Source organism: Sarcophilus harrisii, chromosome 1 (assembly GCF_902635505.1).
Source record: "Sarcophilus harrisii chromosome 1, mSarHar1.11, whole genome shotgun sequence".
NCBI lineage: Eukaryota > Metazoa > Chordata > Mammalia > Dasyuromorphia > Dasyuridae > Sarcophilus > Sarcophilus harrisii.
Window position 1 is genome coordinate 643,199,093 of NC_045426.1, and position 23,722 is coordinate 643,222,814.

Sequence of the window (23,722 nt, forward strand, 5' to 3'; positions counted from 1 at the left end):
GTCAGCATCTGATGCTGAACCATATGATAGCACCAGTAATTCTAATGAGGAGAACATTTTTTTTTTTTCCGTGACTGCCAAGGAAGCAAAGATTGAATGAAACACTTGCTGAAGAAATTGTCACAAAGACAGGTTCCAAAAACCACAGCTGTCAGGACCAAGCTAGAAGTAGAACCTGTGTTCTGGGGGTGCTGCTGTTCTTGAGCTCCTAAGTTTACCTGACCAAGGATGACAGTGGCAGGGATAGAAGGTCTCTTCTCTGAAAGGGTTACTCTCCTCCTCAGTAACTGCAAGAAGCATTCACAAGTTGGGTGATACTGCCATTCCCAGTGCTTTGGGATTTAGGGTCCAAAGCAGAGTACCAAGATGGGGTCTGAAGTCAAGGTAACCTGACCTACCTGGCCCCTGCCACCTTCTGTCTTTCATTCACTGTGAGAGACACAATATTTCAGCCTAGTCTGCCTGCCTCTTCTGTGGCTGCCAAGTTGTTGGCTGTTAATTTGTATATACAAAAGCCTCTACAATATCTTTTGCCAAGGGACCTAAAAGCTAGAAAAACTTATACTGCTAGGATAGTGGCAATGTATGACAAAAATTGATGACAATACAGACTATAATAACACTCTCTCCACCAAAACTACCTCATAGTCATGATATTCTGCACATATCATATGTACACATTGTCTCCTCCCATTAGAATGTAAACTTCTGGAGGGCAAGGACTGTTTTACTTATCTTTTACATCCCTAGCATTTAGTACAATGTCTAGCAGATGCTAAGTATTTAATATATGATTGATGAATAATGTCCAAAGGCAAACAATACTATTTACAGGGAAGGGAAATGGAAAGGAAGAGAATAAACATTTATGTAGCACCTACTATGTGCCAGAGACACTGTACTAAGTACTTTTATAATATTTTTTCACTTGATTATCATAAGAACTTTGCAAGATAGGTGTAAAAATAATTTTACAGTGGGAGAAATGGAGGGAAATAGAGATTAAATGACTTGTTTAGATTCACACAAATAGTAAATACCTAAGACCAAATTTGAATTTCCTGACTCTGCGTGCACTTAGCCCAAATATCTCTCCAAAAAAGGTCAGCTTAGAAAAATTTGAAAATCTGACTTTATTCTTGTAGCAAAATAACTATAGTTTGAAATATGTATATGGAATTATCAGATAACTAGAAACAAACACTAGATGATACAATAGTCCCATTATTGTTCAGGAAATAAAATTAGCTCTAAACAAGTATTAGAATATCAAGTGCTCATGGATAGGCCAAATGACAATTCTACCTACATTAATCTACTTATTCAATGCCATACCAATCAAACGGCTAAGAAATTACTTTATAGAGCTAGAAAAAATAATAACAAAATCCATTATTGGTCAGGATTAGAAGAATAAAAAATGAGAAGAATCCAACTGTATCACTATTGAAGCATAGATTCAGTTTTATAGAAAAAAGAAAAAAGAAGTACAGAGGTAAAACATACCAATAAGAATTTAACAAATAAACAAAAAAGAATAATCCACAAGTCTAGCCTGGCTAAAATAGAGAGACGGTAAAGAGAACAAAGAGAAAGAAATTTGGTGGATTAGACTAGACCAACATATAAGAAGGATTTCATAAGCAAAGAAGAATTCTGGTTTGATCCAAAGTTCACAAAGCTTGCATAAAATTGTTTTATAAAAAATCACTAGCATCTCGCATAAAGATGATCACAAACACTCTCTGAAACTCACTTCTTCCATTTCACTCTAATGTAGAACAAACATCTTTAATCACAGAAAACAGTACAAAGGAGATAAATAAATAAGCAAAGGTTGTTACCTGAAAAATCACAAGGGCAGAGGCAACAGGCAAGCTGAGGATGGACCTATGCAGGAGAAGAAAAGTCCTCTGAAAGGATCATCTTTCCCTTGCCAATCTGTTTAACCAATTCCCTAGGCCAGGTAGAAAAAAATCAAAGTCTAATATCTTCAAGATTACACCGAAAATAGATTTAAGTATAGCATTCCACTGGTTATTAAATTGACTGGCTTAAAACTTTAACACACAAGCTGAAAACCAGGTTAGGGTCATACCATGTCACACATAAAGGAAAGAGACTTCCGAGATATAGCAGGGCCCCAAACCAGACTTCATCATCTTTATCTTCTTTTAGATAGTTAATGGAGAAATTATAGTGGACATACTCTGAAGATATTTAAAAACTTCAATTATTTGTGATCTCAGAAAAGTACAGATGACAACCCACTTATGCTGCCTCATCCTGACTTGTCCACAGGCTTCATGTGTTTCCACAAGGGATCAAACCCAATGTTCTTAGGGCCTTTCTCTAAGTTTCTTGACATTGTGTGCATACCAGTGCTGGCCATCACTCCTGATAGAAGACCACCTATGCTTAAAGAATATCTTTTGGCTAAAACTGATTAAAGTTTCAATTGTAACAAAGACTGTTGTATTCCTTGACTTGCAGAGATGTAGCCTCTATGGAGGAATACAGATGTTTAGATGACAAGCCTTTGTTTCTGAGAGAAGCTTGCACTTCTGTCTTCCCTTCTGAGCCAGTTCATTGTCCAAGCTCAGACTAGCAGACATCTTGCGCTGTCTGTTCTTCGTACTGGGACATTGAGGAAGGTACCCTTGGCAGCGTGTGAACTGGATATTAAGTGAGGCATAAAGTCTTCAGCCTCACTCTCTTCCTAAGTCATCTAAGCCCAGGGGATAGATAAAAAAGTCAAGATGACTGGTGTTGTCCAGGACACAGTGGTGACCTTGGTGACTCCATCTAAGCAAGCTACAAGTGCTCCCAAGGGCCTGCTTTAGCTGCTGCATGGGTGCTCACACACCCACTCCTCCAGGGGAGGTCTTCACTCGTATCAGGTGGACGCTCCCCAAACTCATCTACAGGTCTGAGGCCTGTCAGTTATCCTCCACCTGCAGAGACAATTTTACTAGGGTATGGCTGCTGCGCATGCTGCAGTCACCAAAAGTGGATGAGCAGCTCGGATGATGAGCCCTCCCACCAGAGGGGCTAGTTTTCTGATGCTCTACTTTTATTCATTGTAGAAATGCTCTCCAGTTCTAGGATTTTTTCCTGGGCACTGGAAATTTTCTTGTTTACTTATTATCAATAATAATAGCTGGTTTGGGTTTTTTTTTTTTTTTTTTTTTAACCAAAGCCAATCTTTACTACCCTCCTGCAGTCTTGAATAGAGTGGCTAGGCTCTAGTCTCTTTCTGTTGTAATCTAGATGCTATTATCACTGATTTCCCAGTTCTGAATGGGATGGTATAAAAACTTTGGTAGCCCATCCACACTGCTAAACAAAGAAGCCACTGGGAAAATACAAATCCTCTGACTTACCTTTCAAACACTTTCTATAATGGCTGAAAGCATCTTTTCCTATCCAAGAGAATATGAACATCAATAGCGACAAGTTCCTAAGTCATTCCCCTAGCACAAATTCAGAACCAATTCCTGAACTGTGATGTGAACCTTAGGTTAAGGCTCCCTGTTCTCTTCCCCCCATACCCAATCCAAATAAGAATTCTATAAAAACTCATCTCACTTTACTAAATTAGGACACTTAATTCCAACCGGAATCCCAGAAAAACCTACCCTGTGTACATTTTTTTTTACCTGTACCCTGTACCCTGGGTATATCCTCCCTGTTTTTCATATTGGGAGTATTTCCCCCTGATAAAGTTGGCTTGGTTGATTTACTTTCTCTCTGGCCACTGCTATCTTGTGGTGCTCTGCCTATAGAAGCATGAGCCATTGACCAGGACTGGAATTAATATTCTCAACAGTCATCCCTACCTCAGAAACCACATCTTGAAAATACATGGCTAGTACAAGAACCCCATCCTCCAACAATAGTATTTTCCCCCTTCTCCCGACACCAGGCCTATAATTAGCCATCTAACAACATAAATGGCATATAAGGGACTGCTACCTTTCCTGGTACTGCACTTTGGAATTCTAAACCTCATTCAAACTATGCTGAGACACTTTGATTTTTTTCTACCTGGCCTAGGGAATTGGTTAAACAGATTGGCAAGGGAAAGATGATCCTTTCAGGGGACTTTTCTCCTGCATAGGTCCATCCTCAGCTTGCCTGTTGCCTCTGCCCTTGTGATTTTTCAGGTAACAACCTTTGCTCATTTATCTCCTTTGTACTGTTTTCTGTGATTAAAGATGTTTGTTCCACATTAGAGTGAAATGGAAGAAGTGAGTTTCAGAGAGAGTTTGTGATCATCTTTATGCGAGATGCTAGTGATTTTTTATAAAACAATATGCTTAAGGGACGTGAAGCCCTTTCTGGCTTCTTTATCTCTAATAGGACAGCAATCAGAGGTGGAACTAGGACCTACCCTCTAGAGGCAACCAGACATGTGGCCTCTTGGAGGGCCACAACAAAAACTGCTTGGACACCTTACCTCAATCTCTATATCCTTGAGCATCAGCAGTAACCTATGGGAATCTATCTCCTGCCTTAACCAGATATTTGCAAACACTTTGCTTCAGGTAACTGGCTTGTCTCTTTGGACAGTCATCTAATGGGAGCTGCTTGGTCCCTTTCTGTAGGCTAGAATGAGTTTCTTTTGGCTTCAGATGTAGCCTTAAACTAAATAGGTTTCATATGCCTTTCAGCATACTCTTGACCAGAGTACAAGTAGACTTCTAGTTTTCTTCCTGAGAATAGAGGAGCTTTCTGATATTTCTCTTTGGTTTTGCTGAATTACTATTCCATTGACACAATTAAGTGGCACAGTGGATAGAGCTGGATTTGGAATCAGGAAAATCTAAGGTTCAGATCCTGCTTTGTAAATCATTTGACCTTTTTGACTCAGTTTCCTCATCTGTAAAATGAGTAGAGTATTAGCACCAACTTTCCTAGGGTTGTTAAAAGGATCAAAGGTGTTATTTGTAAACCACTGCAAATTTAAAAGCACGAGCACACACGTTCTGGCTACTGTTGTTGCTCTTAAGTATCCTTTTAAATCTTCACTAGGATATTTCTTGAGAGAAGTTGGTCCTGGCTAGTATCTCTCAAGTCCACATCTTTGTCTGAAGCCTCTAGAGGAATATTTCTTTTAAGAACCGTATTTCAAGTAGCAGGGGCACCAGAAGAGAATAGTAATTCTGATTAACTATGAAGATATTATCTGCTGTGGAATACGGCTTGTGCAATTCTACCTGTTCTTTTCTCATGTTTTCATCAAGTCTACACAAGCCCTCCATGTGTCTATGTATAAATATATATAAAAATATATATATAAACATATATATATATATGGTATGTGTGTAAATATGTGTATATGCATATAAAATTTTCACAAAAATTTTGTACAAGTGAGAAAGTTAGCAAGTGAACTGGGAATTCTTAATATTTTCTCAGTAACTTTTTTTGGTTAGTCTTTGAAATCTACTTTTCTTTCAAATTACCTTAAGAACTGATTCTAATGTGGCTCTTCTCAGCAATGAGATGATCTAGGCCAATTCCAATAGACTTGTGATGGAGAGAGCCATCTTCATATAGACCTGTGGGGACTGAATGTGGACCACAACAAAGTATTTTCACCATTTTTGTTTGCTTGCTTGTTTTTCTCATTTTTTTTTCCTTTTTGATCTTATTTTTCTTGTGTAGCATGATAAATGTGTTAATATGTATAGTAGAATTGCACATGTTTAACATTACTTGGCGTCTACAGGAGAGAGAAAAATTTGGAACACAAAGTTTTGCAAGGGTAAATGTTGAAAACAATCTGGATATATTTGAAAATAAAAAGGTATTCATAATTTTTTTTAAAAAACTGATCCCTAAAAAATTAATAACTTTCTTAAAACTATAGTATATATCAAGAATTTTGAAATTAGAATCCAAATGTGGTATCTACACTGTAATCTATGGATAAAAATCTCATCTTGGTTAAGTCACTTAATTTCTTTATTCTTGAATTTCCACATCTGTAAAATGGCTTATAGCATTTACATCCCTGCATTATTATAAGGATCAAATAAGATAACATATAAAGCACTTTGCAAATCTTAAAGCACTATGCAAATTACCATTATAAAATATTCACAGATCTTTTTCATTGTTTCATGTCTTTATTCTCATTTCATTCTTAATCATTCTTAGATGATCTAGTTTAATTAGTGCAATATAATATTAGTGCAATAATATTATAATAATTTATATCACAATTATTCCTATATACATTGTTCTCTTGGTTCTGCTCTCTTCACTTAGTACCACTCACAAATCTTTCAGTGCTTCTCTTTACAACCTGTATTTGTCACTTCTCTGAAACAATATTCCAGTACATATATATATAACAATATTTTCTCTGTCAACAGGCATCTTCTCCTGTTTCTAGTTTTTTCCTAGTACAAAAAGTATTGCTATATAAAGTGCCTTTATCATTTGCCTCCTTGTGGTATTTCTACTTAACAATGGAATCACGAGGTCAAAAGTTATGAATAGCTTTAGGGGCTTCTTATACAATTCCAAATGATTTCCAGACCAATTCAGGGCTGTCACAATATATCAACATGCCAGACTTCCCACAGCTCCTCCAACACTGATTGTTGTTTTGGTTTTGTTGTTGTTTTATCAATAGTCTGACAACTTGATGGGTATGACACAAACACCCAAAATTGTTCTAACCTGCATTTTTCTGATTAATGATTTAGAACAATTCATTTGTGATTCCCTGGGGAGGAGGGGGGAAAGGGAGGGGGAAGAAACCAACTTTATTCCAAATCAATACTATCTCTCTATCATATCCCTCTCCTTATCTAGAAGACCAAGTGTTTTCTAGATGAGGTAGTTTTCCCATCTCTTTTCTTTGCCTGACTAAGGTAATCAATGTACATCAATAAAACTTGCATAAAAGCAATCTGGTTATATATCCATTTCCCACTTATTAGGATAAACACCTTAGAAATCAGATTGTATCAGGTTGTATAATGATCAACTGTGAATGATCTCAGCAATACAGTGATCTCGGACAATTCCAAAAGATTCATAACAAAAAATGCTATCTTCCTCCAGAAAAAGAAGTGATGGAATCTGAATGAAGCATACTTTTTAAAACTTATTTTTCTTGTTGGATTTCTTTTTGGTCTGTGTGTTCATTCACACTATGACTAATATGAAAATGTTTTCCATGATTACATATAATGTATAAAATTATATATAATTTCAATGATCCACATATAACCTATGTCAAAGTACTTGCCTTCTCATTGAGGGAGGTAGGGAGAGAGGGAGAAAATTTAGAACACAAAATTTTAAAGAGTGAATATTAATTTTTTTTTTACATGGAACTGGAAAAATATACTCAAATTAATACAAAAGAATAACACTGATTTCAGAGGTGTCAAACAGCTGAGAGTAGCACTTGACCTTGAAATCTTACAAGTCCCTCTAGAACCAGATTAAACTATGTTGGGAAATATTTTTAAAATAAAAATATAATAGGACATAAAAAAGGAACCAGACTATAATTTCCTTAATTATATAGTCTTCTCATTTTTATTCTGTTCCCATTTGGTATTGACTGTGACCTGTTTTAATAAATTGAGAGTCCAACTGTAGAAAGATTACTGGTTGAGAACACATTAGTAATAAGTCATTTCCTATCAAAAGCAATCTCATTTTTATAATGTTATTTAGCATTTATCAGTGCCTCCCAACTTTTTTTCCTCAATAGTATTTTATTTTTCCAAATACATGTAAAGATAATTTTCAACATTCATTAATGTAAGACTTTATATTCCAATTTTTTTTCTCTTTCTCTCTCTTATCTCCCCCCATTCTCAAGATAGCAATTTGATTTGGTTAAATATGTACAATCCTTTTAAACATATTTATATATTTCTCATGTCTATACAAGAAAAATCAGACAAAAAAGGAAAAAATCCACAAAAGAAAAAACCCACAACAAAAAAAGACTAAAATACTATATGCTTCAATCTACATTCAATCTCCATAGTTGTTCTGAATGCAAATGGCTTTCTCCACCACAAGTCTATTAGAATTAGTCTGAATCACCTCATTGTTGAAAAGTCCATCAAGCAGATCACATAATCTTGTTGCTATGTACAATGTTCTCTTCATTCTATGCTTACTTCAATTCATGTAAGTCTCTCCAGGCCTCTCTGAAATCATCCTATTGATCATTTCTTATAGAACAAAAACATTCCATCACATTCATATACCATAAGTTATTCAACCATTCACCAACAATGAGCACCTATTCAGTTTCCAGTCTCTTGCCACTACAAAAAGTGCTGTTACAAACATTTTTTGCACATGTAGATTCTTTTCCCTTTTTTTATGCTCTCTTTGAGATATAGACCCAGTGGAGACACTGCTAGGATCAAAGGTTATGCACAGTTTGCTATCCCTTTGGGCAGTTCCAAATGACTCTCCAGAATGCTTTGATCAATTCATAACTCCGCCAACAATGAATAAGTGTCCCAGTTTTCCTACATTCCCTCCAATAATAAGTATTATTATCTATTCCTCTCATCTTAGTCAATCTGAAAGGTGTGAAGTGTTAACTCAGAGTTGTCTCAATTTGTATTTTTCTAATCAATGGTGATTTAGAGCATTTTTTCATATGACTAGAAATGGTTTTAATTTCATCTGAAAATTGTTCATATCTTTTGACCATTTATCAATTGAGGAATGACTTATATCCTTATAAATTTGGATCAATTCTCTATATATTTTAGAAATTGTCTATTATTGTTCTGTAAGAAACGACCAGCAGAGACTTACATAAACTGATGCTAAGTGAAATGAGCAGAACCAGGAGATAGGCAACAACAAGATTATACGATAATCAATTCTGATGGACGTGGCTTTTTTCAACAATGAGATGATTCAAATCAGTTCCAATTGTTCAGTGATGAAGCAAAGCATCTGCACCCAGAGAGAGGCCTGTGGGAACTGAGTATGGACCACTCTTTTTGTTGCTGTTTGCTTAAATTTTGTTTTCCTTCTCAGTTTTTTCCCCTTCTTGATACGATTTTTTCTAGTGCAGCAAAATAACTGTACCACTATGTATACATATGTTGGATTTAACATATATATTAACATATTTAACATGTACTGGACAACCTGCCACATAGGGGAAGAGGTGGGAGGAAGGAGAGGAAAATTTGGAACCGAAGGTTTTGCAAGGTCAATATTGAAAAATTACCCATGCATATGTTTTGTAAATAAAAAGTTTAATAAAAAAAAGAAAAGAAAAGAAATTGCCTTCCAACTTCTTGAATAAAGTATTCATATGTGGGTTTGAGATTTTGTGTAGTTCACAATTTGGAGTACACAGTACAAAATCTTTATAATTTTTAACACTGTGTTTTCCAACATATTGTTCACTGTCCTTATATCCACTGAAGTCACCAAGCAGTAAGTTATGTACTAATTTAAAGGATCCTATACAATTCAGAGAATTTTTCTAACCCCCTCATACTTTATAACAAAGGTAGGTAAATTTAAAACCAAACAGGTGCTAGTACACAAGCTGCAATGATCTACACAGTGGTCATTTTTACAAATATTTGACAAGGTAGTCAAGCATTTCAGAAAATGATACTCCGTGTTGCCTTTGGGCTTGTCATAAAGGCAATGTCACTAACTCCTTTAAATGATTCTCTAAGAAGAGCATATAATCTATACTTCCATTTAGCTGCAATTTCTTTCAATTTTCTGGTTTCACTTAGATTGAGAATGTTAAAATTAATGACTTAGTAACTACAAGAGTATATCCACATCCTAATCACTAAACATACAAGTTAATATTTATAGTCTAAATTGTGATGGTGTCTCATTTCCGCTATTCCAACACCATCAATGAAAGTATAAAAGAGAACTGCATTGACAAATATGGAAATATGTTCAGAAGAATTGCATATGTTTAACTTATATTGAATTGCTTGCTGTCTATGGGAGGGAGTAGAGAGAAGGAAGAAAAATCTGATTTTGCAGATGAATGGTGAAAACTGTCTTTGCATGCATTTGTTAAAAATAAAAGCCATTAAAAATTTAAGAATAAATTGGATGAGGGCTAGTATGCAAAATGATACTTAAGAAGTAGAGAAAAAATTTAAGAGGATTTTTTAAAATTCTGGGAGATTCAGGCAGAAAAACTTGACAGTGGAGAAGGAAATGAATCAATTTTTTAGTGGGGAAAGAATCAGAGAGAAACCAATGAATGCCAGCAGTGATTAAAAAAAAGAAGCAGCAGCTGAAATTCTACATACGAGTAGAAAATGGCAAGAGAAAAAATAAGATACAGAAACAGTACATCATAAAACTAGATTGGAGAATTTCCAGATACCCTGTGATCCCAACTGCGTAACTCAAATAATACTCTGGCTCCAAAGAAAAAGTGGCATTGCAAAGGTAGGTCATGTTTATAGAGCAAAGTATAATACCAAGTGTTGCTGTTCCCTGCAAGGGCTTTCTCAAGATGGCTAAAGACTGGAGAGAACAATTCCTCCAAAGGCCACGAGAACTCTAAAACTGAGCAATTCAGCCCTATGATAACTACTATACAACAATAACTAAAAAACATGAAACAGAAGAATACCTAGGTCTGCACAATTGCCATCCTCTCCTGTATGTCCAAGTTTAAAGTGACTCTAGAAACAAGTTGGCTTTTTTTTTCTTTCCATTTTCAAATTTCTATGCAAATCCCCAAATCATCAATAAATGACTTCTTCTCAAAAAGAACTTTTTTTTCTATAAACTCTTAGAATATTACAACTGGAAGGTACCTCAGAAGGTATTTAGCCAAATCTTCCACCCAAGGTAGAAACCAAATTGGATCAATTTGTCTCCCCTTTAACATCTAACAACTAATAATATTAAAGAATTTGCCTTAAAAAAAAAAAAAAAAAAAAGGCTAAAACGGTAAATATAGGAATATCAAAGCCCATCTAAAAAGGGTATGGAAGGATTTGACTAAACACACTTCAAAAAGCTCTCCTTCCTAATTACAGAGAGGCCATGTGTATAATGGCAACAGGATTGGCCTTAGATGCAGGAAAGCTTCAGTCCTGCTGGGGGACAAATATTGGCTGTATAATCCACAAGTCATTTATTCTCTCAATTCCTTAGATTCTAAGTTACAGTGCAAAAGACAACCTACATTGGTGGAGGGCACTTACTCACTGGGAATTCCCTGTACCACTATAAAAACAGGTCTTAGGTTGCCAGGTTAGTTAATCCAATGTTGTTTTCACCACCTATGGTAAACCCAGCAGGGCAAGATGATAGTTTACACGTCTTCCACTTATACCATACCATGCAGCCGTGTTTGAGAATACAACAGGAACTTGGAATCTGCCATCTCAAAAGCATTTAGATCCTCTGAGAATCTCTCACATCATTTTGGAGGCAATCTCCTAGGAACTGTTGAATGACTGAGATAGAAACACACAAGGCCAACAAGAAAGTGATTCAAGGAACTTCAGCTAAAGGTTGCTATAATTAATTGTTAAAGATTTTCAGCTTGAGTAGTGCATTCTTCAGTGATGACTATGGCTAGGAACATAACATTAAATTCTGAACCAAATTAAGGTAAAAAATGATTATTGTTCCAACTTACATATATAACCTCCTATAGGCAAAACTTTTTCTAAGTAAATTGACTCTCAAAATGACATAGGATTTCCAAAGACAAACATGAAAATGATCTGATGCTGGAGGGCAAAGACAGATTTTCATGCCCTAGAACTAGCTTTTTGAGTATATTAACATCATATTTTAAATTCTTAACATAGTGGGGGCCCAATGATTAGGTTCTTTCCCATTACCTTACCCTAGACCCTTGAATCACTTTCTTGTTTCATTCTTATGTTATTCCCACTGCTAGCAATCCAAGAGGCCCAGCTAGTGTTGGAGACAAGATATAAAGTCCAATCCTTAGACTCCAATTCTAACCCACTTACCACTACATCATCTTGCTTTTCAACCAATTTTCTTAGCCAGCTCTTCCCACTCAATCCATCTTGCATATGATGTCTAATTTGTTTAAAAACCTCTCATTGTTCCCCAGTTGCAAGTGAATAAAAAATTCAAACTCCTTAACCCAGTATTCAAGGACATCTAAAATGTGGTCTCAACTTTCTTTTTCTACCTTATGCTGCCTCGAATTTTTGCTTCCTATGTAACAGGGAAGGTTTCATGGAAGAGATGTATAGAAATTCAAAAGGCAAAGGAAGGTATTTCACACATGGGAAAATAGACTTAACAAAATCATGGAAGCAAAAGAAGAAAGCTTATTCAAGGGACAGAAATTAATGCAGTACGGCTGGAACATAAATGTATAATGGGAATAATTTTAGATGCATCAGGAAATGTAAACTGGTGCCAATTTGTGGAGGACTTTGAATTCCAGGTCAACAAGTTTAAACTTTACTGAGGGCCAGTGAAGATTTTTAAACAGATGTCTTTAATCATAGCAGCCATAAGTAAAAACTCTGTTACAAGAATTTATCATATTCTACCATAATTTTTGGGTATGTATCCTACTATATTATAAAATCTCCAAGGAACTGAAAATAAAAATAAAATTTTTTATAAAGAGGAAAATAAATGTGATCAGGAAGTATAGAGTAAAAATTAACATTACTACCTCCACTACCCCTGCCTCAAAAAAAAAAAAAAAAAAAAAAAAAAATTCTCAAGAGAACATGTCTTAGAAAACCTTGTATCTCACACAATACTTCCTATGGAATGTCATACTTAGTAAACACTTGTTGGAGGAATAAATGAACAAACCTCAGGTCCCTTCTAAGTCATTTTTTCAATGGGTGCAAAGCACTATGCCAAGGAACATAAAAAATTTACATAAGACCTAGTCTTTTGTCTTCACGGAATATACAGTATAATGGAGGGATAACTATAATACATATTATACACACTTACTAGAAAGATATTTTTAAAAAATCCTATAGTAACTCAACTAAAAATGGGCCAGGGCAACTGATAAATGCTTAAAAAGCTTGGTTGGAATATAATATGGATGGAAGGTAGGAAAGGGAAATTGGAGGGGAAGACACTGGGGCCTAAAGAAATAGTATGAGAAAGGACTTACAGACAGAAAAATGTAAGGCATATACAAGAAACTAAGAACAGTGCAGGTGGTTCATAGTACAGGAGGCAGTAACATGAGAAAGCTGAAAAGGCTGGGAAACACCAAATTATGAAAGCTGTGAATGCCCGGATGGGGAAATAAATTTTAATCTGAAGGCAGTACAGTTCAATTTGTAGTAAGTTGCATTTAAGATACTCCTGAGACACAGGTGGGCTTATCCTCTGGTATCCAAAATGATTGAGAAGATTCTCTGCAAATGCATGGCTTAGCACACCACTAGGGATCAAATGGTCTTAGTTAAAATGAAAATAATACTTTGTACAGGGCCACCAGGGGGCCAATGTCACCAGTGAATGTGGAAGAGATTATATGTCAATACTTAATTACAGACAAAAATGATGACTCATAAAATTTAAAGACAAACCAACATGGAAGAAAGAAAAACCCAAACTGTCAGCACTGGTTGGCTTTATATAAATTTGCACTGCACAAACCTGACTTTATGTAAAGAATTCTGAAAGAAATTCACATTCCAAAAACCATGTTAACTTTACTGTAAAGTACTTTAGTGCTCCATGGACTCTCCACAACTCATCCCTCTCCTTAAAAAGATCCTCCAAGTGAAAGCAGAAGAATGGCCTCACACACACTGCAAATTGAAGGGCTTGACTTGAGACTTCTGATGCTGAAAGAAGACCTTTGCCCCATTCTGTCTACCCATCCACATGTCTAACCCATCATGTGCCTGTATTCTGTCCACACTCTGATAGTCCCTGAATTATCTCCCAATCTCTCCTATTTTTGCCTCCAATGTGTTCTTCCTTTCAGTTCTGGCCAGAACCTCATGTGGCTGGCCTTTGTTCTTGCTCCTGCTACTAACTCCCTCTTGTGATTCAATTCTGAATCTAGTTCTGTTTCCTTTTCTATTCAATTCTGGACCTAATGCAATTTCTGTGTTGTGAGAAAACTTAATTCACCTATGAGAATTGTGAGGAAACTTCATTGTGTTGTCTGAACCCAACAAGCCCTGGGTGGCTGGGAAGCTGGACCATCTCCACCTGAGAGTCTTTGGGGTATCTGGTGTATTCCAGAGGACCAGCATCTCTAGGGTGAGGGCTCACCACCCTTTTTCAGGGCTCGTCCATTTATGTTGTCTACCTGTCACCCAATTCTCCCCTGCAGCTTCAAGTGCACATAGCAGTGATATCTCTAGTAAACCATCCAAACAAACGAGTTAAACCTAATTGAGAGTAACTGACAAGCCACAAACTTTTTGGTTGGGATGTCTGCCCAAAGCATGTGATGACTTCCCCTGGTGGAATGGGCAGAGGAGAACAATTTGTTCCAATGACCAAGAAGGTGGCTGAAGCAAGCACTGGGGAGCCCTGCAGAGTTTGGTCAAACAATTAAGACACTAAGTTCATTTACTGCATTCCAGGCCATTCCCAGTCATCTTGGCTTTTATCCTGTCATTGGACTTCAATGACTCAGGAAAAGAATGTGAAGCTTAAGACTTTGTGTCTCACTTAAATGCAATTCACACACTCTATGATGTTATTAGTTCTCTTCAAAAACAAATGGCAGCGATCATTAATAAAGGACCTAGCATATGCTGCCAAAAATCTAGTTGGAACGGAATATAAGCACAAAAAGTTTTTTCACAGTTTTACACCTCTAGCAATCCATATATCTTACTGAAAATGGACCTCATACTGCTCCATCAGTTACTGGTTCCTCTGATTGAATACAGATGCTTGGGGAGTGGAACTTTTTTTTTTTCTGATTTCAGGAATTGTACCTGTTTACTCTTCCTCTCCCAATTTAGAAAGCCCCTAATCTTTCTTCCAATTAGAAATGAGGTTACCTAATCTTGTATTCTAGTTTATATCCTATTGTTTTCTTTTAATGCATAAAAATCTGTCTACTTCTATATTCTAGGTCCAATGTGAAGCTGAGGAAGCCTGATCCCAATTTGTTATGCAATTGGCAACGCATTGCTTAATAAATTAAGTTTAGAAACTTGAACCTTTGTTTCTTCAGTTATTTCAGATTTCACCAGTCATACTTCTCTGTCCCTTGCCCCAGTATATACTTAAACTATGTGCTGATTGATTCCTCTATTCACAGAGGCACAAATCTCCTTCCTGCCTTCTTTTTTTCTTCCCTTCTCCACATCTACAGGTGAATTTGCATTATGTAAAAATTGCCTTACAATGGAATGGTCCACTTACAAGTGAGAAAAGTCAGTTTTCTACATTGAAACAATAGATGTTGCTAAGGCATTAGTCACTCTAAGTTTGATATTATTTCACCACTCCAGACATCTACTAAAACTATAAGCACTACTTCAAAGCTGACTTTCCATACTCAATTTGCTATTGTTACCAAGCCCAATCCTTCCCAATACCATCGCCACCATTTTATCTAAATCAGGATCCCTGATTACTCTTGGGCTAAGGAAAGTCATGGGGACCTAGCCTATCAGAGGTGCTCCTAGGACAAAGAATCATCATTCCATTAAACTCACCAAAGCAAAAGGACCCATGAAATGGGATAATCACATAATAACACTAGTTATTTCCCTGTAGAAAGAGTCCCTGTCAAACCACACATGTTTACTCAAGGTATGATAGCTCAGCCCTCAGAAGCCTTCAGAAGCAATGAGCTCAGTATTCTATTCCCAGTATGATAGTTCTTCAGCTCCAATTACCTCCAAGAAATTTCAGCTACTCCCAACAATTGTCGTCAAGTGTGACAAAGATACTGATCTGCCTTGTGTAAGTAAAGAACTGAAAAGTGAAGGGATGCCCACCAACTGGGGAATGGCTGAAAATGTAGCAGATAATTGTGATGGAACACTACTACACAATAAGAAATGATGAGGCTGGTTTTAGAAGAAACATGGATTTGCATGAAGTAATGCGGAGTGAATGAACAGAACCAAGAGAATATTGTACACAGTAAAAGTAATATTGTCCAAAGAGTAACTGTGAATGACTAAACTATTTTGAGTAATATGATCATCCAAATCAACTATGAAAGATTTAAGGAAAATGCCATTTTATATATATAGACATCATATAATACATAATAGCCTTTTCTAAATCAGGATTGGGAAGGAAAGAAACAACTCAAAACTCAAAACCTAACCAAAAAATTAAAAATTTTTTTAAAAAGATGCTTTTCTGCCAGTGGGAAGGAAGGACAATGGAAGAAGAATGTAGAAAGGAAAGGATGCCACCAGAGGCTAGTATCCTCCTCAGAAATTTTTTAAAAAAGAAAAGGAAAAAAGGAATGGAGGGGAGCAAATGCTACATTACACAACTCTCTACTTTGGTACCTTTATGGAACATAAACTAGATTCTTTGAAAAATGGGAGGAAGGGAAGGAGAAAGTAAAGAAGGAAGGAAAAAAGAAACAGGAAGTAGTTTAGAAAGGGTGTGTGTAAGTCTATCAATTCTCGGCTACCTCACATCCAATCATATCATAAATAACATGCAAGATAACTGGGGCTACCTATTTTTCCAGGGAAAGGCAGGGTTGGGAGTTCAGTGCTGACAGGTATGAATTAGTCAGCTCTTTTTTCATTCAAAGTCTGCTGTGTGTGTGTGTGTGTCTGCCTGTTTCCAAGATTTCTTCCTCAACAAGAGAACCCATGGAGTCCATCATCTAATATCGCAGAAAGAAGAAAAACAGGACTTCTCATTCTCTGGAGAATGGTATAGAAGAATGTCACAGAAGTTCTCATCTTATTCTAAAATGAGGCTGTGCAAGCAATATGAAAGGTTGGGAGTGTGGAGCCAAGACAGAACACAGACAGACAAAGGGGTTGCTCTTCACCCCATCCTACATAAAGTTGTTTCAACCCTGAATAGTACACTCTCTGAAAACAAAAAGCACATTTACTCTGAACCAAGGGCCTAGTCCAATACCTACCCCACAGGGCAGGACGTATGGGGAGAGGTAAGTCTGGGAAACAGTCACTGACTGATTTAAAGCTTGGTTTGAAAAAAAGGGAGGGCACTAGGAGAGTCAGTTCTAGTCTTAAAACTGCCACTCTGAAGCCTTGCCACTTAATCTCTCAGATTAACCTCTCCAAGATCCTCGAGTTCTCTATCCTGTGATGTTTAGGCAGGCACATGAGAGCACTCAGGTATGAGCACAGAAACACTTACTTTTTACATTTGATTCTTCCATTTTCGTGGAGTGAGGTTTCTCCAAAACAAAAATAGATTTCTTGGGAACACTAGAAAGAATTAGATTTTAATTCCTAAATGTCCACACCATAGCTTGGCCTTCAAAAAGTGGTTTTCTTTGTACTACAAAAACAAGTGGAAAAAAAATTTACGTTGAAATTTCTATATTGAATTTAACCATGAAAGAGAAGATTATAAGCCATCCACTAAGAATAAATGAACGTCTCTGATTTCCCAGCCGTTAACAATCCACATTTGCTTAATATCTTCTGTTTCTGAACTTCTGATAGTTGCTGTTGGCAAATAATAAATAAGCTATTCCATCATCACTTCAAAGTAGGTTTCTTTGTCGACTTCTCCAGGAGTTAACATGTTTGATATATCATTCTCTAGAGCATCTTTCTTGCTTTAAGGCCTGCAAAGAAAAAATTAGCAGATTAAACATTTTATATTCTTACTGTTGTTTATTCTTCCTGAATAAAGTATAAAATCCCTCCTCTCTTGATTCAGAAAGCAAGAATATGTAGTTGCATGAAGAATAAAAACCTCTCAACCAGAAATTACTCCTTTCTATTCTAATAACTGATTTTTCTCCCATCTCCCATTTGTAATACACTTTATTTAACTTTAAAAAAAAATTTTTTTTGAGTTCCAAATTCTCTTCCTTCCTCCCCCATCCTTCCCCAACCCATGGCAAATGAAAACAACATATCAATTATACATCTAAAGTAAAAAAAACCATGTAACTGATTATTCTCATAAAATTTTTTATTTGAACAAGGTTTAAAGACATTTATTCTTACCAAGTTTTAGAAATGTCATTTAACTAATACCCTCAAGTATAAAAATAAAAAAAATACCAAGTTCAAGCATTCCAGACATCAAAATTTATATTCTAGAGAGCATTATCTTCAAAATTATCCCGAAGAGTAAACATTACCTACAACATAAATGACTCCTGAATCACTCTTTTGTAATCAGCATGGCATTCTTTAAACTACTGGAAAGAAGGCTTGAGGTACAGGTCTCTTGCAAACAGTCCACCTAACTTCTTTCTCAACACTGGGTATGTTTTTTTTTTTCCTTTCCTAACTACTAAATCTTCTCTATGGTGCCCTTTCATTTTAATGGATCCTGCCTGCCCACCACTACTCCTAGTATTTCATTTCGTGTTATATGTTTGTTAACACACTTGTTAATCTGCTAGTCTGATTTTATTTGGTAAAGGGGATGAAATGGGGTGAAGGCATGGGATTTAAAGAAAATACCACATTATGCTACCTCTGTTAAGATGTTAGGGTTATCACTAAGAACTAAGTCAGTGCCTCAGGAAGGGAAAATGTGAAAATGGCTTTTTCAACAACATCCCCAGAATTGGAAATTCCTGGTGCAGTGAAGAGAGCTCTGGCTCTCCAAACCATAATATCTAAATTCAAAGCCAGCCTCATATGTTTACTAGCTATTTGCCCATGAGCATCATTTAATCTCTGACTCACTTTCTTCATCTGGGAAATGGAGATAACAACACTACCTGTTTCCCAGGGTTGATGAGATCATTGTAAAGTGCTTAGCAAAGTGCCTGGCACATAGTAAGCACTCTATTTGTTACCTCTTATCATTATTAACCTACAACTTGTCCTTAACTCCCTCCCCAGGGAAGACCAATTACTAAAGCAAAGAATTAGAACTACTTTTACTTATTTATATAAAGTCTTGAGCTGCCCTTCAGAAATATATTTATTCAATTCCCCAGCTACTTTTAAGATTTAAGTTTAGAGGAAGGCACCAACATAAGTGTTGAAAATTAGCCCGTGGGAATTTGGAATGACACTGGATTATAAAAGTCTTGCCTGGTCTCCCAAGGCAAGTACAAGACAGAAGGGAGTGAATATTGTAGTCATTCACTTGGCTCTCAGAGCTATGTCCATTAGGAGAACAATGGTGAGATAGGGTGTCAAGGGGGAGAACAGGTTAACTTTAATCCTGAAGTGATTCCTGGGCTTCAGCTATGTAGATAAAAGATTATTATGCCAAAAACTAACTCAGATTATCCTAGTAGGAAGAAAAGAACTAAGAACTATGGCAGTGGAAGTAAAAACTGTAATGAGTTTTAAATTTCAATATAGTGCTTTACAAAGCATATTTATTAAATACCTGTTATATGCTAGGGAAGGGGGATAATTTTTTTTAACCCTACATCAAGGAGTTTACATTCTATCAAGGAAAACTACACACAGACACACACACAAAGAATGTATTCAGGACAAATATAGAGCTGTTAGGAAAGGAGACCATGGGAAAAAGATCAAGAAAAACTTACACAGAAAGTAGTATTAAAAACAATTCCTGCTTTCAAAAAGCTCAGTCTAACAGGGAAGACAACATGGAAACAACTATGCACAAACAAGTTAAATAAAGAATAAACTGGAACTATGGGAAGGCACTAGTGTTAGAAAATGCTTCTTTTTTTTTCTTGATCTTTTTTCCTGATTTGCATTTTGTTATTTAGTATTTTATTTTTCCCCAATTAAATGCAAAAACAATTTTTAACATTCATTTTAAAACTTTTGAGTTCCAAATTCTATCCACCCCCCCCCCCAGAAGATAAGCAGTTCAATATAGGTTATACATTCATGTGTAGCCAAGTAAAACATTTTTCTATTAGTCATGTTGTGAAAGAAAACACAGACCAAAAAAAAAAAAAGTAAAAAAAAATATGCTTCAATCGGTATTTAGAGACCATTAGTTATTTCTCTGGGGATGGATTGTTGCTGTTACTATAAATTTAGTTTTAATAGCGTGTTTGTGGGTGTATATACACATATATATATATGTATATGTACATGTATTCTTATCAGATTCTTTCTTCACTCCACATCTCTTCATATATCTCCTTATATTTGTATTCTTCACATTTTAACATCTTGCATTTCAGTAAAATTCTATCATATTGATATCAATCAATAAGGAAATATTTATTCATCACCTACTATGTTAGGCACAGGGAATACAAAGAGAATGAAAGAATTCCTACTTTCTCCCAAGGTCTATCATACCTAACTTTTCCAAAACTCTATTCACTTTAACTTCTTTCTCGTTTATTTTGTAGTTAGATTTATCTAGTAGAAAAGGCTTCTTGCAAGGAGGTGAGACATTGGCTGAGACTTTAAGGGTGGTAGCTGTGTGAATGAAAAGAGATAGCCAGATGCTGATGGTACAAAGAGCAAGGTGTATCAAGACAGACTGAATGAGAGAGAAAAGGGATAATATGTAAGTTACAAACGTGGGACATTAAAAACTGGTGGTGCCTGACAAAAATAGGAAAGATAGGAAAAGGAGATTTGGGGGAAAGGTAAAGTGGGGGGAGGTGTAAATTATAAGTTCAGTTTTGGGCAGGATGAGGTCTCTAGGACTTCAGTTTTTACATGTCCAATAAACAATTACAGGTGGAAGACCTAAATTCAGGTGAAAGTGTGAGGCTGGATATATAGATCTGTGAGTCATTCGCAGAGATGATCATGAAAATCACTTAAGCTGAGAAGTCACCAAGGGAGTCTAGAGAGAAAGAAAAGAAGCCCATAAAAGAGCCTAGGAGAACATGCTCAGTTAGGGGGTATTTAAATTAGCAAAGCAGCCTGAGGTGAACCAAGTCAAGTAAAAAAGTATTTATGTATGGACCCCTAAGTGCCAGGTATTGTGCTAAACAGTAGAGGTAAAGAAAAATGGGAGAGGGAGAGCAACTGTCCCTACTCTCAAGAAGCTCACAATCTAATGGAGGAGTTGCAAACAAGTAGGCATAGACAAAATATATACAGAATAAATTGGAGCTAATCTACAAAGAGAAGGCACCAGCATTAAGTGGTACAGGGTGGCACTGAAAATAGGATTTGAAGGAAAACAGGGATATCAGGAGATAAAAGTGAGGCGGAGGATAATTCCAGGCACAAGGAACAGTTAGTAAACATTAATTGTGGGGAGAAGTGCCAGCATAATCCAGAGAGATGACCACCAAGGAGATGGTCAATAGTGTCAAACTGTGTAAGTTAGGAAGAATGAAGATCCAAAAAAAAAAAAAAAAAAAAAAAAGTCATTCGATTTGACAATTAAGAGATACTAGTTACTCTGGAGAGCAATTTCAGTTGAGTAATAACATTGGGAGACATATTACAAAGAAGAGAAAGTGGAAACAATGAAAACAACTCTTTTAAAGGAATTTAGCTGAGAAAAAAGAGATAAAGGATAATAGCTTGAGGAGACAGTAGTGAGTTTTGGATTTTAGAATGGAAAAAATATAGGGCTGTTTAAAGGTAGCTAGTGGCAGAGTCCATAGTATAACAGGCCCAGGCTGATTTCAAACCTGGCTTCCTACACTTAACTTGCTATGTTAACCAGCTCTAAAAAGTTTATTGAACTGAATTGAGCCTGGACCTCATTTAACCTGTTTGCCTCAGTTTCCTCAAATGAGAAAAATAATACCTACCTTCTCCCAGAATTCTAAGAAAAAAAATAGGATTTTTGTGGTAAAAAGCACTTTTAACAATGCTTTGGCACACAGTAGTCTCTAGATAAATGTTTATTCAATTCCCCTTCCCAGTAGGGAAAGAACTCATAGAGAAAGCAAGATTGAAGTTCAGAGACAGTGGATGATTGAATCTGCTGGAAGAAATAGATCAAAAGTCCATACAAGCTAAAGTCAGACTTCCAAAACTTAAACCAACTGAAAAATAAGTTGCCAATGGCCTTATTAAAGAAGAGCTAATAAATTCTTAGATCCTTTCACAACCCACAGTTTCTACTACTAGGACTATATAGACCAACGAAGTTAATGACAGCAAGAACAAATCCAAGTAAGCAAAAATATTCAAAGCAGCTTTACTTTTTATAATAAAACACTGGTCACAAAATATATGTCCAAATGTTGGGAAAAGTCAGAACAAACTAAACGTAATATAATACTACACCACAGGCAATGGAAATTATTAAGAATTCATAGAAACATGGCAAGATAAATGAAATGATGCAAGAAAAAACTTGTTAAAATATACACAATGACACCAATATAATAAAGTCAGCATTGAGAAACAAGTAAACTTTTAACAATATCATATACAGTCAGATAAGAACTCCGTATGTTTTTGTTTGACTGTTTTTCTTTGTTGAAAAGAGGGGTTCAACTTATAGGGGAATGTTGAGAAATGATTGACAAGAGACAAAAGGCATCAACAAAAAGTACTTTTTCAAAAAATTTCCTCTGGTCAGTGTTAGTAACATACTATCAAAATCAAAGATCACACACTCCTTTCTATTAATTGGTTTCAGTAAAATTTACTTATAAGAGGACTTTTTTAGATATTTGTTGGGGAATATCTGTTATGTCAAAAAATGCCTCAATAAATTTATAAAAATTAAAAAGTGTTTTATGTAGTTCCTCACAATAACTTTGTGGGGTAGATAGTATATTGTGTTGATAATAAAACAGGTTTAATTACCAAAATCCCTTAGCTGCCGCAGATTTATGAGTAAAAATTAAATAGAAATCTATTATTTGAAGATGCTGTTAACTTTAGCCTGCAACCAGAACCATTTCTCTGTTTCATGACTACAGAAATTTTCTTCCATAATAGAAAGATAAAAACAGGAAAAGAAAAAATTTACCATATTACAGACAATAGTAAAAATAAACAGCCATTGCTTACTTAGGGAAACAAAGTTATGGAGTTTACTTCATACCGGTCTCGTGTCATTTCCCAACATGTACTTCAGGAAGCTGAAGTACTAAAATGTAACATCCCCCAAAGCAAGCACCTTCTGTCTGGCTCAGGGATGAAAGAAATTGCTTCATGTAAAAGCAGGCATTGAATGTTCCCATATTAGAGACAAGTCCAGCACTGAGCAATACACAGCATCTTTTCCGCTTTTTATTGGGGTCGACTGCAATTCCGATTCTTACTTATGATCCAGAAGCCAAATCCCGTCCTCCCACAAATCGGGAAAATCATCTCATCTGACAAGCAGAAAGGATTGCTCACAGCCCTGTACTAGGGTTCAACTACACAAAAGTGGGCTGGAGTCTAAGCTCCAACAAAAGCAGGGCAGCACAAATCCCTACAAGTTATGTAGACTGAGGAGTGTCAGAGATCAGGAAAGTGTTGTTCTTTTAAACTTCTTTAGAACAACACACTGCCACATGGACTAACCAGGGACGCTACAGATTTCAAACAAAGGTTCATCCGGACAAGAGGATAACCGAGCAGAGGCAGGTTTCATCCTGAATCTGACCTGGACTCTTGACTCTCACTATCTGCTAAGTGCGTGATCCCAGTGAGGGGCGTCCCAAACTTCACCTCGTGCGACTCCTGGGGAGCCCCCCAGACACGGTCAG

The 23,722-nt window shown here is 36.2% G+C and overlaps 1 protein-coding gene across 7 annotated transcripts in view; it reads right to left on the minus strand.

Moving 5' to 3' along the window:
* The window catches only part of MROH1 (maestro heat like repeat family member 1), a 181,575-nt gene that overhangs the window by 156,756 nt on the left and 1,097 nt on the right, over nt 1–23,722 (minus strand). For 4 of the 7 annotated variants that reach the window (XM_031947386.1, XM_031947384.1, XM_031947381.1 and 1 more), the window contains exon 2: nt 17,320–17,755. In XM_031947386.1, the coding sequence (XP_031803246.1) occupies nt 17,320–17,341 (22 nt within the window). In that variant the 5' untranslated portion in view covers nt 17,342–17,755. Of the gene's footprint in view, nt 1–1,844; nt 1,953–17,319; nt 17,756–18,280; nt 18,818–23,619; nt 23,713–23,722 lie in introns of those variants that run through there. The other 3 variants (XM_031947383.1, XM_031947382.1, XM_031947385.1) reach the window with 3 other exon arrangements.